This window comes from Dreissena polymorpha, chromosome 7 (genome assembly GCF_020536995.1).
Source record: "Dreissena polymorpha isolate Duluth1 chromosome 7, UMN_Dpol_1.0, whole genome shotgun sequence".
NCBI lineage: Eukaryota > Metazoa > Mollusca > Bivalvia > Myida > Dreissenidae > Dreissena > Dreissena polymorpha.
The window spans coordinates 5,434,980-5,450,169 of NC_068361.1; the positions used below are offsets into that span (position 1 = coordinate 5,434,980).

Below are 15,190 nucleotides of genomic sequence, written 5' to 3' on the forward strand. Positions count from 1 at the left end.
TGCACATGTTAGCAGAGAACTTCAAGTAAATGTTTAATTCGATTGTATTCTAAAAGTTACGATTGAAACGCGCCCTTACTTTGTCAAAATACGTCAATAGTGATATGTAATATTGCTTTTATCGCTGGAGTTAATGATACATTAAAACTTGACGTAATAAATAGAGGAATAATGAAAATTCAGAATTCTCTGAAACAGTTTCGGAAGAGACAATATCATTATGATGCGCTAGTAGTATGTTTTAGGCAAGTTCTCAATCACACATTCATTTAAAACCCATACATAGAAAACAATACTAAACATTAAGTTTAGTTAAGTAATAGATCAACAATAACCTCATAGTGCCAACACTTTTTAATAATAACAAACGATATTTATGTAGGCCGTGCTCTGTGAAAAATGTGTTTAATACATGTGCGTAAAGTGTCGTCCCAGATAAGCCTGAGTAGTCCGCACAGGCTAATCAGGGACGACACTAACCACTTATTTGGTAAGAAAATTTTCGTTTTAAGAAAGTATCTTCTTAGCAAAAATAAAATTTAGGCGGAAAGTTTCGTCCATGATTAGCCTATGCGGACTGCACAGGCTTATCTGAGATGACACTACTGCACAGGCTTATCTGAGACGACACTACTGCACAGGCTTATCTGAGACGACACTACTGCACAGGCTTATCTGAGACGACACTACTGCACAGGCTTATCTGAGACGACACTATTGCACAGGCGTATCTGAGACGACACTACTGCACATGCTTATCTGAGACGACACTACTGCACAGGCTTATCTGAGACGACACTACTGCACAGGCTTATCTGAGACGACACTACTGCACAGGTTTATCTGAGACGACACTATTGCACAGGCTTATCTGAGACGACACTCTTGCACAGGCTTATCTGAGACGACACTATTGCACAGGCTTATCTGAGACGACACTATTGCACAGGCTTATCTGAGACGACACTATTGCACAGGCTTATCTGAGACGACACTACGCACATGCATGAAAACCTTTTTTCACAGAGCATGGCCTGTGTTTAAGGACCAAAACATTGTCGAACTACAAGATACAATTAGTGTGTTTATTAGCTCACTCGGCATTGTGTGTACATTTTATGCTATGTAATGCATGGGTAATGTATTGTAATGGTTATTTTTATGCATGTGATGGTTTAATTTGCAATAGTTTTTGCGCTCAAAACTGTATACTTAATGGAGAGTGTTTTTCGATTGTAAATCATGTGGCAACATAAAAAATAACAATCAAATACTGCGTGGTCGCGTCTGCATGCAGCAAAGCGGACATGCCTGATGCCAAGAACACAATGAATTCCGCGCATATAAAGACAACTTTGTTGTTCGAAATTGTCATGGCGTCGTTTGTGGGTTAACAAGCATAAAATATTATTCCGAATCGGTTCTCATTGAAATTATTCACCGGACAATGTTCGGTTTTCATATCTTGTTGTCGCGGTTTCAGTTAACAAAAGCCCAGTTGTCAGAAATGAGCTATCAATTGCTTTTAATCCAGTATTGAAAACGGGTCTAAGCCGCCCAGCCAATAAAGCAAATTAACCAAGCCCAAATATTCTCGCTTCTGAATGACCAATGACTCCCCTGAATCATATGCAAATTACATGTGCAAACTATTGATTGTAAATGATATTTCTATTAGACCAATACATGGGAAACATTTTTGTTCATGCGGCAAAGCACTTTAGTTCAAACTACTCCTATATAAACACTAAAAAGTCCTCTTAGAGCAGTTAATAAGCCCGACTTTGTATATATTGAAATACTCGCCGACGTATTAACAGCTGTGTTAAGAGATTCTTTTATCGAGAAAATTGCTGCATATTATTCTGAACAGGACTACATTCCGGTAACCAAGTACGGCCGACAAAACGTACCCAATGACCTAACATCTGTCGCACTGAGCACTTAATCTATGAATATAAATACAGTCATTGATTTGGACGCCTGAACTGCTCTTTTCCGCGCCCAGTGCTAATTCCCATGTTTATTTGCAAGTTAAAGAGTGATTTTGCGGTTCCAAAACATGCCAAAACGCTCTCTACAAAGCTTCGGGGCTTTGTTGACGACGCTCCCTTCGTTGGCGGTGCCCCGCTATCGATGAACTTGTCGAATGAATTTAGCGGCTGCTGCGAAGTTGTTTGGGATGGGGGTCTTGTAAGCGAATTACATGGACTGAAAACCATTCAGGCTTTAATCGCGGTGCGCATACGTTTCACAAATGTTACCATCGCCATGTCATGCAAAAATAAAATAGGAGGCGAGCGTTCATAACTGGTAAGGTCCATGTTTTCTTTTCCATATTTATGTTTGACTAGAACGTGACACTATGTGTGCGTGTTTGTAGTCAAGATGTACTCGAGACATTAAAGTAAAACTTCTAACCATATGGCGTTTTAGTTGTAACGTTTTTCTCAACAAGTGGGCCACCATAAGACACTCATGTCAATTATGGCTTGAACATTTACTCTAATGTTGTCGTAAGATATGGAAAATGTAACGAACATTAACATGTTTATAACTTCATTTATATGTACGAATACTCTTGATAGAAACGCGCACATTACAATCAGCTTTATAGCCTTGATTTCTCATGAATGTAACGTGCATATTTATACATATGTGTATGTACAATAAAGAATACAGAATCTACCCGGTAGTCAAAATGGCCTACCGCTAAAGGGTTCGATATCTAGAGACTTTTAGAGACGCTCTAAGGTTCGATATCCAGATAATTTTAGAGACGCTCTAAGGTTCGCTATCTGAAGACTTTTAAAGATGCTCTAAGGTTCGATATCCAGATAATTGTAGAGACGCTCTAAGGTTCGCTAAATGGAGACTTTTAAAGACGCTCTAAGGTTCGAATTCCAGATAATTTTAGAGACGCTCTAAGGTTCGCTATCTGGAGACTTTTAAAGACGCTCTAAGGTTCGATATCCGAGAATTTCAGAGACGCTTTAAGGTTATCTATCCAGAGACTTTTAGAGACGCTCTCAGGTGCGCTATCCAGAGAATTTAAGAGACGCTCTCAGGTTCGCTAGCCAGAGACTTTTAGAGACGCTCTCAGGTGCGCTATCCAGAGAATTTAAGAGACGCTCTAAGGTTCGCTATCCAGAGACTTTTAGAGACGCTCTCAGGTGCGCTATCCAGAGAATTTTAGAGGCGCTGTAAGGTTCGCTATTCAGAGACTTTCAGAGACGCTCAAAGGTTCGCTATTCAGAGACTTTTAGAGACGCTCTCAGGTGCGCTATCCAGAGAATTTTAGAGACGCTGTAAGGTTCGATATCCAGAGACTTTCAGAGACGCTCTAAGGTTCGCTATTCAGAGACTTTTAGAGACGCTCTCAGGTGCGCTATCTAGAGAATTTTAGAGACGCTCTGAGGTTCGCTAGCCAAAGACTTTTAGAGACGCTCTCAGGTGCGCTATCCAGAGAATTTTAGAGCCGCTATAAGGTTCGCTAGCCAGATACTTTTAGAGACGCTCTCAGGTGCGCTATCGAGAGAATTTTAGAGACGCTCTAAGGTTCGCTATCCAGAGACTTTCAGAGACGCTCTCAGATGCGCTATCCAGAGAATTTTAGAGACGCTCTAAGGTTCGCTAGCCAGAGACTTTTAGAGACGCTCTCAGGTGCGCTATCCAGAGAATTTTAGAGACGCTCTAAGGTTCGCTTTTCATAGACTTTTAGAAACGCTCTCAGGTGCGCTATCAAGAGAATTTTAGAACCGCTCTCAGGTTCGCTAATCAGAGACTTTCAGAGACGCTCTCAGGTGCGCTATCCAGAGAATTTTAGAGACGCTCTAATGTTCGCTATCCAGAGACTTTTAGAGACGCTCTTAGGTTCGCTATTCAGAGATTATTAAAGACGCTCTAAGGTTCGCTATTCAGAGACTTTTAGAGACGCTCTAAGTTTCGCTATACAGAGACTTTTAGAGACGCTCTAAGGTTCGATATAAAGAGACGAATGATTCATTTGGTCGGGTCTTTGCACTTAAACAATGTAAACTAAATTCGAAATACAATCACTTCTTAGACACCGTTTGTATAAATATTTTATGGGTGTACAGATATATTTACCTCCATATATTAGTGAATTTTTTTAAAGAATATAACTTAGAGCAGAAAATATCAACAATGAAATTAATTAAAATTCGGGTCGTTTCGTTAAAAGGAAGAACAAGGTTTACACCGATATTAAGAAACTGAGACAGGCTTAAAGTTGAAAACTACAAAAATCTGTACTGAAACTATGATTTTTTTTATATTTAAGTTGACATTCAAAAATGTAATGAAACAAAACATACACGTATTTGGCATTTAGAGAGAAAAAAAGAATATAAATATTCTAAGTTCAGTTTCAATATTAATTTAATTTCACATGATACAAGTGTAAATAGATAATTTAATTACTATTTAAATACATATGTTAATGCATAAATACACATGAAAGAAATTAGTACCTGTATAAATAAAAATAAATAAAGGAATACATGAAAATAAACTTAATAAATAAATAAATAAATAAATGAATAAATGAATACATGAATAAATAAATAAATAAATAAATAAATAATAACAAATAAAAATAAATAAAAATACATAAATAAATATGAAATAAAAAAAATATATAATGATTATAAATTAATATATAAATAAATAAATAAATAAATAAATAAATAAATAAATAAATAAATAAATAAATAAATAAATAAATACATAAATAAAAAGAAAAATAAATAAATGGAAAAATAAACATATAATAAATACATGTATAAATTAATACATAAAAATTTAATAAATATATAACAAACCAAATAAACCATGAAATTAATAAATCACGTCCATATGTCAACACATACATGTAATCATCATCGATTTTAATAATAAAAAATACAAGCAATACAAACACGAACGTTTTAAAATATTACTGTACAAAAAATAAAATGTCTTCACGTAGCATGAACGATTGTTTCCCTAAAATATTTCTTCGATGTTTATTTGCTCATATCAAAATATATTTATTGATTGTTTACTTCAGGACAAAATGGAAGCGTCAGACGGCGGTGGGTCTGGAACTCCTCGCGGAGGCAGGAAACTACGCCGCCGTCCAGAGGATGCTCCAAAGCAATCCCTACTGGTTCACCTACCATCCGCAGGCGGCCGGAATCATCTCGAACCTGGATGCGCTCTATTATAGGTAACATCATCACTATACCCCCCACCCCTACTGGTTCACCTACCATCCGCAGGCGGCCGGAATCATATCGAACCTGGATGGCTATATTATAGGTAACACCATTACTATACCCCCCCCCCCCTATTGGTTCACCTACCATCCGCAGGCGGCCGGAATCATCTCGAACCTGGATGCGCTCTATTATAGGTAACACCATTACTATACCCCCCACCCCTATTGGTTCACCTACCATCCGCAGGCGGCCGGAAACATCTCGAACCTGGATGCGCTCTATGATAGGTAACACCATTACTATACCCCCCCCCCCTATTGGTTCACCTACCATCCGCAGGCGGCCGGTATCATCTCGAACCTGGATGCGCTCTATTATAGGTAACACCATTACTATACCCCCCCCTATTGGATCACCTACCATCCGCAGGCGGCCGGTATCATCTCGAACCTGGATGCGCTCTATTATAGGTAACACCATTACTATACCCCCCCCCCCCCCCCCCTATTGGTTCACCTACCATCCGCAGGCGGCCGGCATCATCTCGAACCTGGATGCGCTATATTATAGGTTATACCGTTACTCTAATTTTTCCAATGAAGGCTCTGCATGTATACTCGAGACATTTGGGTTTGAACTGATTTAAAGGTATACATAGTCTCAGAATCGTATGAACCTTGACGGAAATGCACAAACAAGAAGACCAATGTTATTAGTTCATGTAGTTCTTCTGCAATGAATATTAAATAATCATTCACAAAACAACACCACTATGTTACCACTTTTAGCATAAAACAACTCTTTACCTTAATTGTTACTAAAATCATGCGTACTAATATCTTAAGAAGTAATTCAATTTAGTGTCAATGTAAACTCATGCTTCAACTGCATGTTGAAAAAAAAACTGCTACATTACTAAAATGTTTACTGTTTGAAGATAATAAGGTACACTAATCAATGAGCGGTTCCACTAACAAGTTTCACATATGTCACTTGTATCAGTTTTTCCAAGTTACAGCTCATATAAATTTTACTTTGTTTTTGCATTTGTCACTGCAATTCTTTGAATGTGGTTTCAGAGGTAACACCGAGACCTCGCTTAGTCAGACAAGTCCGCGGCCAACACTTCCCCGGATGTTCATCCACGGTCTGCAGCAGCACGTGAACCATCTGCCAAGCCCGAGCATGTTTGGAGAGAACAGGAACTAGGACAAACGGCAACATTCAAAGGGACACTGAGTCTTTATAAAGCCCGAGCATGTTTGGAGAGAACGGGAACTAGGTCAAAAGGCAACATTTATAGGGACACTGAGTCTGTATACGGTTTAGAGTTAAAATATACTAGACACAATGAGATATCCAGTCTGCGAAATGTTTGGAGAGTATTAACTACTGATACTTTATCAGAAACACTGTCAAATGTTTGGAGAGAACAAACAACTAGAAGTGAAGGCAAGTGGAACATTCACAGGAAAATTGATTTTGTTATCAGGTTATATTTTGATCTTGAAGGATCAAGACGTAAATGCAAATTCAGTCTATGGGATGTTTGTCGAAAATAGGGCCTAGACGACAATTCATATAGTAGAGAATTTGTTGGATTGCCATTTTAATCAATCAGGAAATAACACGCTAACGGCTCAATCAAACTGTTAGGATTCACGAGTTAAAACTCAAGAACGAAAGTTTGAAAAATGTTTGAAGATAATGGAAAAAATTAAGGGCCAAAATATGTTTCATGAGCAAACGCAACAAAATATGATTAACTGACTTACGCTAAGGTTTATGAACAAGTTGTTACCAATTAGAAGGCACACGAAGTAGTCGTCGTGTTCCCAACGTTAATACGTTCCAAACTGCGAAAGAAGTTGATCATGCCGCCATCTTAAACACTAACAATTACTTTAACGACCTTTGAAACAGGGTTTGTACAAACGATCAAGCATTTTACCATTATACCACATATGACCATGCATATAATGCCTTTGGCATTAGTAGAGGTTTTGGTGAATATTATTGAAGACAAGTGGGTTGAGTTTCATGTACCAAACTGTTTTATAGAATGCAAAGCTGATAATGGTGTGGTAGATGGTTCGACTCAAAGACTATTTTAGTGTGGAGAGAAACATGCATAAATATGGATGAGCCTTAATACATTTATATAAACTGGCAAAATAGGACACAATACAGCACTGCAATGAAATGATTCTTGAACATATTTTGATACATCGGAACCATCTGTACACAATAATATGTCAACAAATGCTCTTGTTGACAGATATTTGGTTTGTGTATGTAGAATATTTTAGATATATGCTATGTTTGCCTGCAAAGAACCAACAGTTTTCTGACGAACAATGTGGAGACATGCTATGTTTGCCTACAATGAACCAACAGTTTTCTGACAAACAATGTGGATACATGCTAGGTTAGCCTGCAATGAACCAATGATTTTCTGACAAACAATTTGGATACATGCTAGGTTAGCCTGCAATGAACCAATGATTTTCTGACAAACAATTTGGATACTTGCTATGTTTGCTTGCAATGAACCAATGGTTTTCTGACAAACAATTTGGATACATGCTATGTTTGCTTGCAATGAACCAACAGTTTTCTGACAAACAATTTGGATACATGCTAGGTTAGCCTGCAATGAACCAACAGTTTATTGACAAACAATTTGGATACATGCTATGTTTGTATGCAATGAACCAACAGTTTTCTGACAAACAATATGTCTGATACATTACAGCATATGTCAATATTTGTGGGTGAACTTTGTGTTCTTGGGATACTTATGTTTTATGTCTTAAAATGCTTTTGAAATCAGGTTTCTTGATGTAATTTAATTTATTATGTGTATTATTAATGCAATGTTGTTTTAATTTTGATCAGTATATTTATGGCTAGAACAGTGCATACTAATGATCAAATTTATTTTGCAGTGTTATAGTGAGGGTCATTTCCAAATGTTTCATTGCGAAACATTGTCATTGAATAATGAAATGTAGACACGGTCGAATGCAATTTACAAAAGTGTACACCAATGTGGGTACGTAGGTTTTATTATTTTTTTAAAACTAATGAGAGAAAGAAGTGTTTTCACCAAATTAACATATTGCTACACGTATCGATATGTTTGGCTTTATCTTCGTCTTCATAAAACCAGTTTCAGTCTTCAATCAAACTCACTAGCAAAAAAAAAGGATCATGCGATGCACAGTCCGCATAATTTCGAACAGTTTGAAAACGTTTGACATAAACGTTTGATTAATTTGTCATTCTTAGTTTATTATTCACGTAAAATGCTAATTCTTGTCAGAATTTATATTTCTTTTAATACTGAACTTATTAAAAATATTTCTTGCTCATGTATGCCTAGCGTCTAGAAAAAAGGCCTTGCAAACAGCGTAGATCCAGTTGAGACGCCGCATGATGCGGCGTCTCATCAGGGTCTGCGCTGTTTGCTTAACTATTTTTTTGTTAGAAATATTCTAAATATAGAAATAAATATATTAGACATCCCTAATTTTGGAAATACATTGATCCAATTCAGAAGGATGGGAGAGTCCACTTGGCATAAAATGGTTAAACGGTTAGGTCAAACGTGTCTTTTAGTCTGGTGGATTTTACCAATCATTTTATTATACAATATAAATGTAATGATGGAATGGGTATGCATCTATTGAAATATTGTATTGTGTCTTTTCATGACAGTGTTTTATTTTATAAAATTATGTCATTTAGAAAACATCGAGTTCAAAAGCGATATTTACGTGCACACGTTTGTCCATGATATTGTAAAGCTTTAGTTTTAAATTAAAATGGTTATGATGAAAATGATGATGATGATGGTGATTATGATGATGATGATAATAATAATAATAATAATAATAATAATAATAATAATAATAATAATAATAATAATAATAATAATATTTTAATAATAAATTAACAATAATTTTATAATAATCTGTTTAATTTCATTTAAATATATTATGTATATTTTGGTATATATTGTTCCAATATGTGTGTTTAAGAAATATAGATCTGTTGTAGTTACGTCTTTTAAAGAAGTCTAATTATTTTACATTTGTAGTTATATTTCAAATTTCATTTTTTGTTTATTTATAAACTATTCAATCACGAAATAAAGTGTCTAAACATATCACCCTAGCTTCTATCGTAATTGGGCGTTGATTTCAATTGTTTGTAATTTTATCTGTAAAGCTCACTTAATGTATGACTATCTCGAAAGCTCAATTCTTATATATGTAACTCGCCTTGAGATAGAATTTTTTAATCAGCGATTTTGAAAGTTAACTTTTTATATTGCGATCTCTTACGCTCACTTATTATATGGCGATGCCCAGTATCGGTCTAATTTTCCTTTTTATTTTAATTTTGACAAGGGAAAATTATAGGCCTACTCACTTTGTTGATAAAATAGGCCGTGCAACAAAATGACTGTTAACACAATTTTAGATCTTAGCGGATTTAAAGTTTATAATACGAACAGTCTTCAAGTCTCTATAACGCTGAAAATCAACGAAAGTTTCGTCAAGTATTTCGTAAAATAAAGTTAACACCTTAACAATCAGTGTTCCTTATAGCAATAGCCAAAATTTCAACGCTAGATGCGGTATGATTACATAGATTTTTGTAGATACAAAATGCTCGTTTTTATTTATTTGTGGCCACAATTAATTCCCGCGAATATATCTATTCATACGACACACGAACACCATTATAGTGTTCATAAATATATATGATATATATAGAATAGATATGCAAAACAATAATAAAAACGAGCATTGTGTATCTTCAAACATCTATTTTACCATACCACATCTGGCGTTGAAATTTCGGCAATTGCCATAAGGAACACTGATTTTTAATTGGTTAAGTTTAATTTACGAACAATTGTACGAAATTGTCGTTGATTTTAAGCAGTAATGTTACTTTAAGTTTATATTTTATACATATCAAAAATTAAAATTTATTTGTATATTTTATTTGATTTTGAGTTGAAAAATTGAAATCGCGTTTAGATTGAATAATATAGCTATTCCAAATTTGATTATAAGTTAATGCATAGTTGCAAGTATTGAAATCAAAGTTTAATAAACTAATGTTTATTAAACAACTAAAATTAACAGGTCAACAATTTGGTGATAATACATACATTGTTTTGAAGCGGTTGTAATAATGTACACTTAAAAACCAAAACCAAAACAACAAAGTAGCAAATACTATCCTACTCAATATCTTGGTTGATTTTATGCTATGTGATGTAATATTCAAAATTATTTGGGAATAGATCTTCTCTAGCCTTACTAGGAAATACTTCTTTATTCAAATTTTATTTGCTTTTAATCGTTTTAATGTCACGAGAACAATTATGTCTCGTCGACATTTATAATAGTAAATCACAGAAAAGAAGTGAACATTAAAAGTAGGAAATGTAAATAGTACTGTGACTGCCGAAAAAGGCTACATATATTTAAGCTTCAAATGGAAAACGTTACATTTTAAAAAGACTTACCTCTTGGATCCATCGATTTTGGGTCTTTCTTATTCGTATTAAGCCAATGTTACTATAATACAATGTCTGAATGAAATTGATTAAAAGGCCATAAAAACTAAAAATAATGTTTCGTACAATATTTCGAAAAAATAAAGTTAACAACACATAAAACAAATAAATAGTCCCCAAAGCAATAGCCGAATTTCAACGCTAGATATGGTCTGTTAACATAGATTTTACAAGATACAAAATGCTCTTTTTTACGGAACAATATATTAAACACATGTTCCTGTTCCAAGTTAGTGTTCGTGTGTCGTATGAAAATATATCGTTGAGCAAAATTAAAATGGAATAAAGTGCTCCACACACAAATAAAAACGAGTATTTTGTATCTTGTTAAATGTATGTTACCTTACCACATCTAGTGCTATAAGGAACATCGTTTTGTCATTTTTTATCTTTATTTTTTCAAAATATTGTTCGAAATTTTCATCGATTTTGAGTATTTATGCTACTTTAACCCATTTATGCCCAGTGGACTCTCCCATCCTTCTAAATTGGATCAATTTACTTCCAAAATTAGGGGTGTCTGGTATATTTATTTCTATATTTAGAATATTTCTTATAGAAATTTCTTTAAGCAAACAGCGCAGACCCAGAGGAGACGCCGCATTATGCGGCGTCTCATCTGGGTCTACGCTGCTTGCAATGTCCTTTTTTCAGGACGCTAGGCATGAATGGGTTAAGCCAAGTTGACTATAACACAATGCCTGAAGGTAATTGATTAAACTCACCAAGAGTAGGGACTGGTCTTCTGGGTTCAATAATTATTATAATATGCCGTAGTAATATAATCCTATTTTGGCTTAGCGTTTAATAGTCCGCCATCGTATTTCCAAGCAGACTTCCCGATTAAATGGTGAAGACATTTCGGAATAAATAGGGGGAGAAAATAATAAATACCTATCATCAACATTGTTCACAACACTTTTCCATCGTAACGTCTTGGTGAATATTGCACTTTAAGGAGCATTTATGCATAGTGGATTCTCCCATCCTTCTAAATTGGATCAATTTATTTCCAAAATTAGGGATGTCTAGTATATTTATTTTTATATTTAGAATATTTCTTACAGGAATTCCTTTAACCAAACAGCGCAGACCCTGATGAGACGCCGCGTCATGCGGCGTCTCATCAGGGTTTACGCTGTTTGCAAAGGCCTGTTTCCTAGACGCTAGGCATAAATGGGTTGAGGAGCATTTTTACAATTTTTATTATTGTTTTTCGAACACACATTGGCGTTTCCATTTTTTAACTGTGTCCTTGTGAACTTTGTTTTAACTTTATATAGTGTATGTTGCACTGTATACATAAATTTATGCCTTGTTAATGCGCGGGTCAAGACGACTGAAGACATGGTGGCTCGAGTGAATTTGTCTATTGAAAGCGCCTGCAACACCTTGCAGAATGAACGGTTGAAATACACGGCCTAGTTATTTCAATACAATGGCGCTGGAATGCTCATTCATTAAATCAGTTACTACGAATCAATCAGAAAATAGTCCGGGTATAAATGTAATATAACTAATTAATATGAAAAATATAATCAAAAACATTCCGTGTTTGCTATTGAGATAATACCGTACAATATTTTCCCAATAAAGTGTGAACATATTTTTTTACGATCGCTTAAATCTATTTGCACTTTAATGTGAAAAAAATATTTTAAGGCATTATCCCGAAAGCAAACAAATATCTGTTTTATATTGATTGACAAGATGTGATGATGGCAGACCGGTAAACCTGATATGCGCGCATTTTAGGCTTAAATTAGCATGAAGAAAAATAACTGAAATTAGATAAAATATAACAATCTAAATATATCTTTTTGATCAAACATATGCAACGGGAAAACACTCCGCCGTTTAAATCAAATAAATAAATATGCAGTTCAAGGATTCGAAAATTCAAAACGTTAATATAACATTAATACAAATATACGTATTTCCTTTGGAAGATGAACGGCATTTAATTCGCTACAATAAGCAAATGTGCTTTTCAATGTCCGACAAAAGTTTCTCCGAGATCAACCCGTTCAGATCAATCATCAGTGTGATTGATTTATATTCATATGCCGATTAATCGTTTACGTGCATGAAAGCCTCCGAAGCCACTGAGTTCGAACCAGTCACCCGCAAAATGAGTATTTCATAGACGTTTGTTTTCTTCGTGAGTTGGCGCAATAACGTCGCTGAGGGTTGTGGGTACCATCGCATGTTAGTTGCTTATTGCGCAGTCTGTCTTGCCTGACCATGACATCGAATAGATTTCATAGAAAGTTATTGTCACAAATGTTGGTTCCTTACTAGATCATGTGTTTTGATTTGTATTTGTTTGATACACGGTTATTGCGACGACGCCGACTTTTGACCGTGATTGTTTTTCACCTGTGTGTTCCCTCACGAAAAGAGACCACCGAAGTTTAAGCTTGAATGCATATTTTCGCACGTTTGTTAATTTCGTTTGGATTTTTCATTTATGGGGACAAAAGGTGAATCGCTACAGAAAAGCGGCGATTGCTGCCCTAATTAAAAATATTATACTTCTGAAAGGAACTGATTATGCGAGGGATAGGCGAATAGTTATTGCTTTTCCTGCGGGAAAAGACGAAGTTGGAGTTGACTTGGTAGAATCAATTGAGAAATGCAGATGTGGATTCATTGAAATGGAACACATGCAATAGACAATGCAAAATTAATTTGACGTCCATTCAGTGAACAAATAGTAATTTTCGAGAAAAACTTGCTTAAGAAACACAAATCAAATGGAGTTATCCGATGATTGGGCGTACTAAGTACACAGACTGTAAAAACGTACGTACTTTTTCATATTTTTGGCAGCACTTGTTAATATTTTTGGCAGTACTTGTTCATATTCTGGCAGTACTTGTTCATATTTTTGGCAGAACTCTCATATTTTTGGCAGTATTTATCGACACTTAGCCAATAATCTTCTCATTTACCGCATTATGTGGCCTCTGCTATTTGCTGCAATAGCAATTAGCTATTCATGCGTGGAGGGTTCACCAGTTTCGTGTTGAGGGTCGTCCAAGTACTTCAAATAATTCCACCCTTTAGAAAACCCCAAATATACGTCAAGATCTGATCAGCATATAGTATTTGATCATATACAAATATGCCGAAAAAATACATGCATTAACAACCCGGACGAAGAATATTGTTTCTTTAACAGGGTACTTGAAAGGAAGAAAAACTACTTAAGCTAAACTAGAAGTTCTACGGCTCGTTTAATCTACACATTACACGGAGCAACCGTGCGCTTTGATCGGTCTGAAATTAATAGAACACGTCTCATGTAACGGTTTGCAGACGTTTCCCTCGTGATATGGAATATGATCACGTGTCAGGCATTTTTGTATTCAATGCCACACGTGTCTTGCGAGGGAAGCTTTAATTTAGTTTTATTAGTCTATACTTGTTGCATGAATTTATATTAGCTGCAGCAACTTGGCGTTAAAATTGAACTTGTTTGTTGCTAATTAGATAACATTTTATTTTCTCGATCATGTGTCGCGATACGCATGTGCCCCAGGTATTTGTAAGGCATATGGCAAATTATAATAAATAAGGCAGCTTTGAAAAGTTGACGACAACAACCAGATAGCCGGAAGCGGGGGTAGCACGTCAATGTGTTATGACGAACTGAAATTAAATGGCTGTACAAAGACTAATGAACGAATGGATTGACAAATGGATGTTTGGATTGACAAATATAGGGGTAGAATAAACACGGTCGGACATAAGGATGGATAAAATGACGTAGATAGGGAAATATAAAAAGATAGTATACGGAAATACATATGCAAATGCATAAAGACATAAACACGGACGAACATGTGAACATACAGACGGACAGACATTCGAACATACATTGCGGCATGTAAACGGGCATAAAAGAAAATCAATTCGTTCATACATATGCACATATACGCGGGCATACGAGGACATACATGCGCACATACGGAGAGACGTATATACGTACATAAATAAGGCGTATATACGGGAATAAATAATGAAACACATGCGGATATACAGATATACATAGTGGCATATATACGGGCATACATAGGGTCTGATATACGGACATGCATAGAGACAGTGTACACACAAACATGGGAACATACATACGGAAAACATAGACACATACATACGGACATATACACTGACATAAATACGGGCAGACGGACATACATAACATGTAATGGCCATCGACCTTTGCACACACGTACCCTCAAAAATAAAATGTGAATATCTTTAATTGCACAAGCCTAGCGTAACAATATGTCACATAGTCATTGAAACACAATAAACGTAGACGAGTAAATTTCAGTTTTCATTTATGTTGATGTAATACTAA

The 15,190-nt window shown here is 35.5% G+C and overlaps 1 protein-coding gene across 1 annotated transcript in view; it reads left to right on the top strand.

The window, feature by feature from the left end:
• The window catches only part of LOC127838759 (barH-like 1 homeobox protein), a 30,410-nt gene extending 23,483 nt beyond the window's left edge, over positions 1–6,927 (top strand). Inside the window, exons 3-4 of the mRNA XM_052366743.1 lie at positions 5,072–5,230; positions 6,302–6,927. Of these exons, the coding sequence (XP_052222703.1) occupies positions 5,072–5,230; positions 6,302–6,431 (289 nt within the window). The 3' untranslated portion in view covers positions 6,432–6,927. The remainder of the gene's footprint in view (positions 1–5,071; positions 5,231–6,301) is intronic.
• Positions 6,928–15,190: the final 8,263 nt, after the last annotated feature.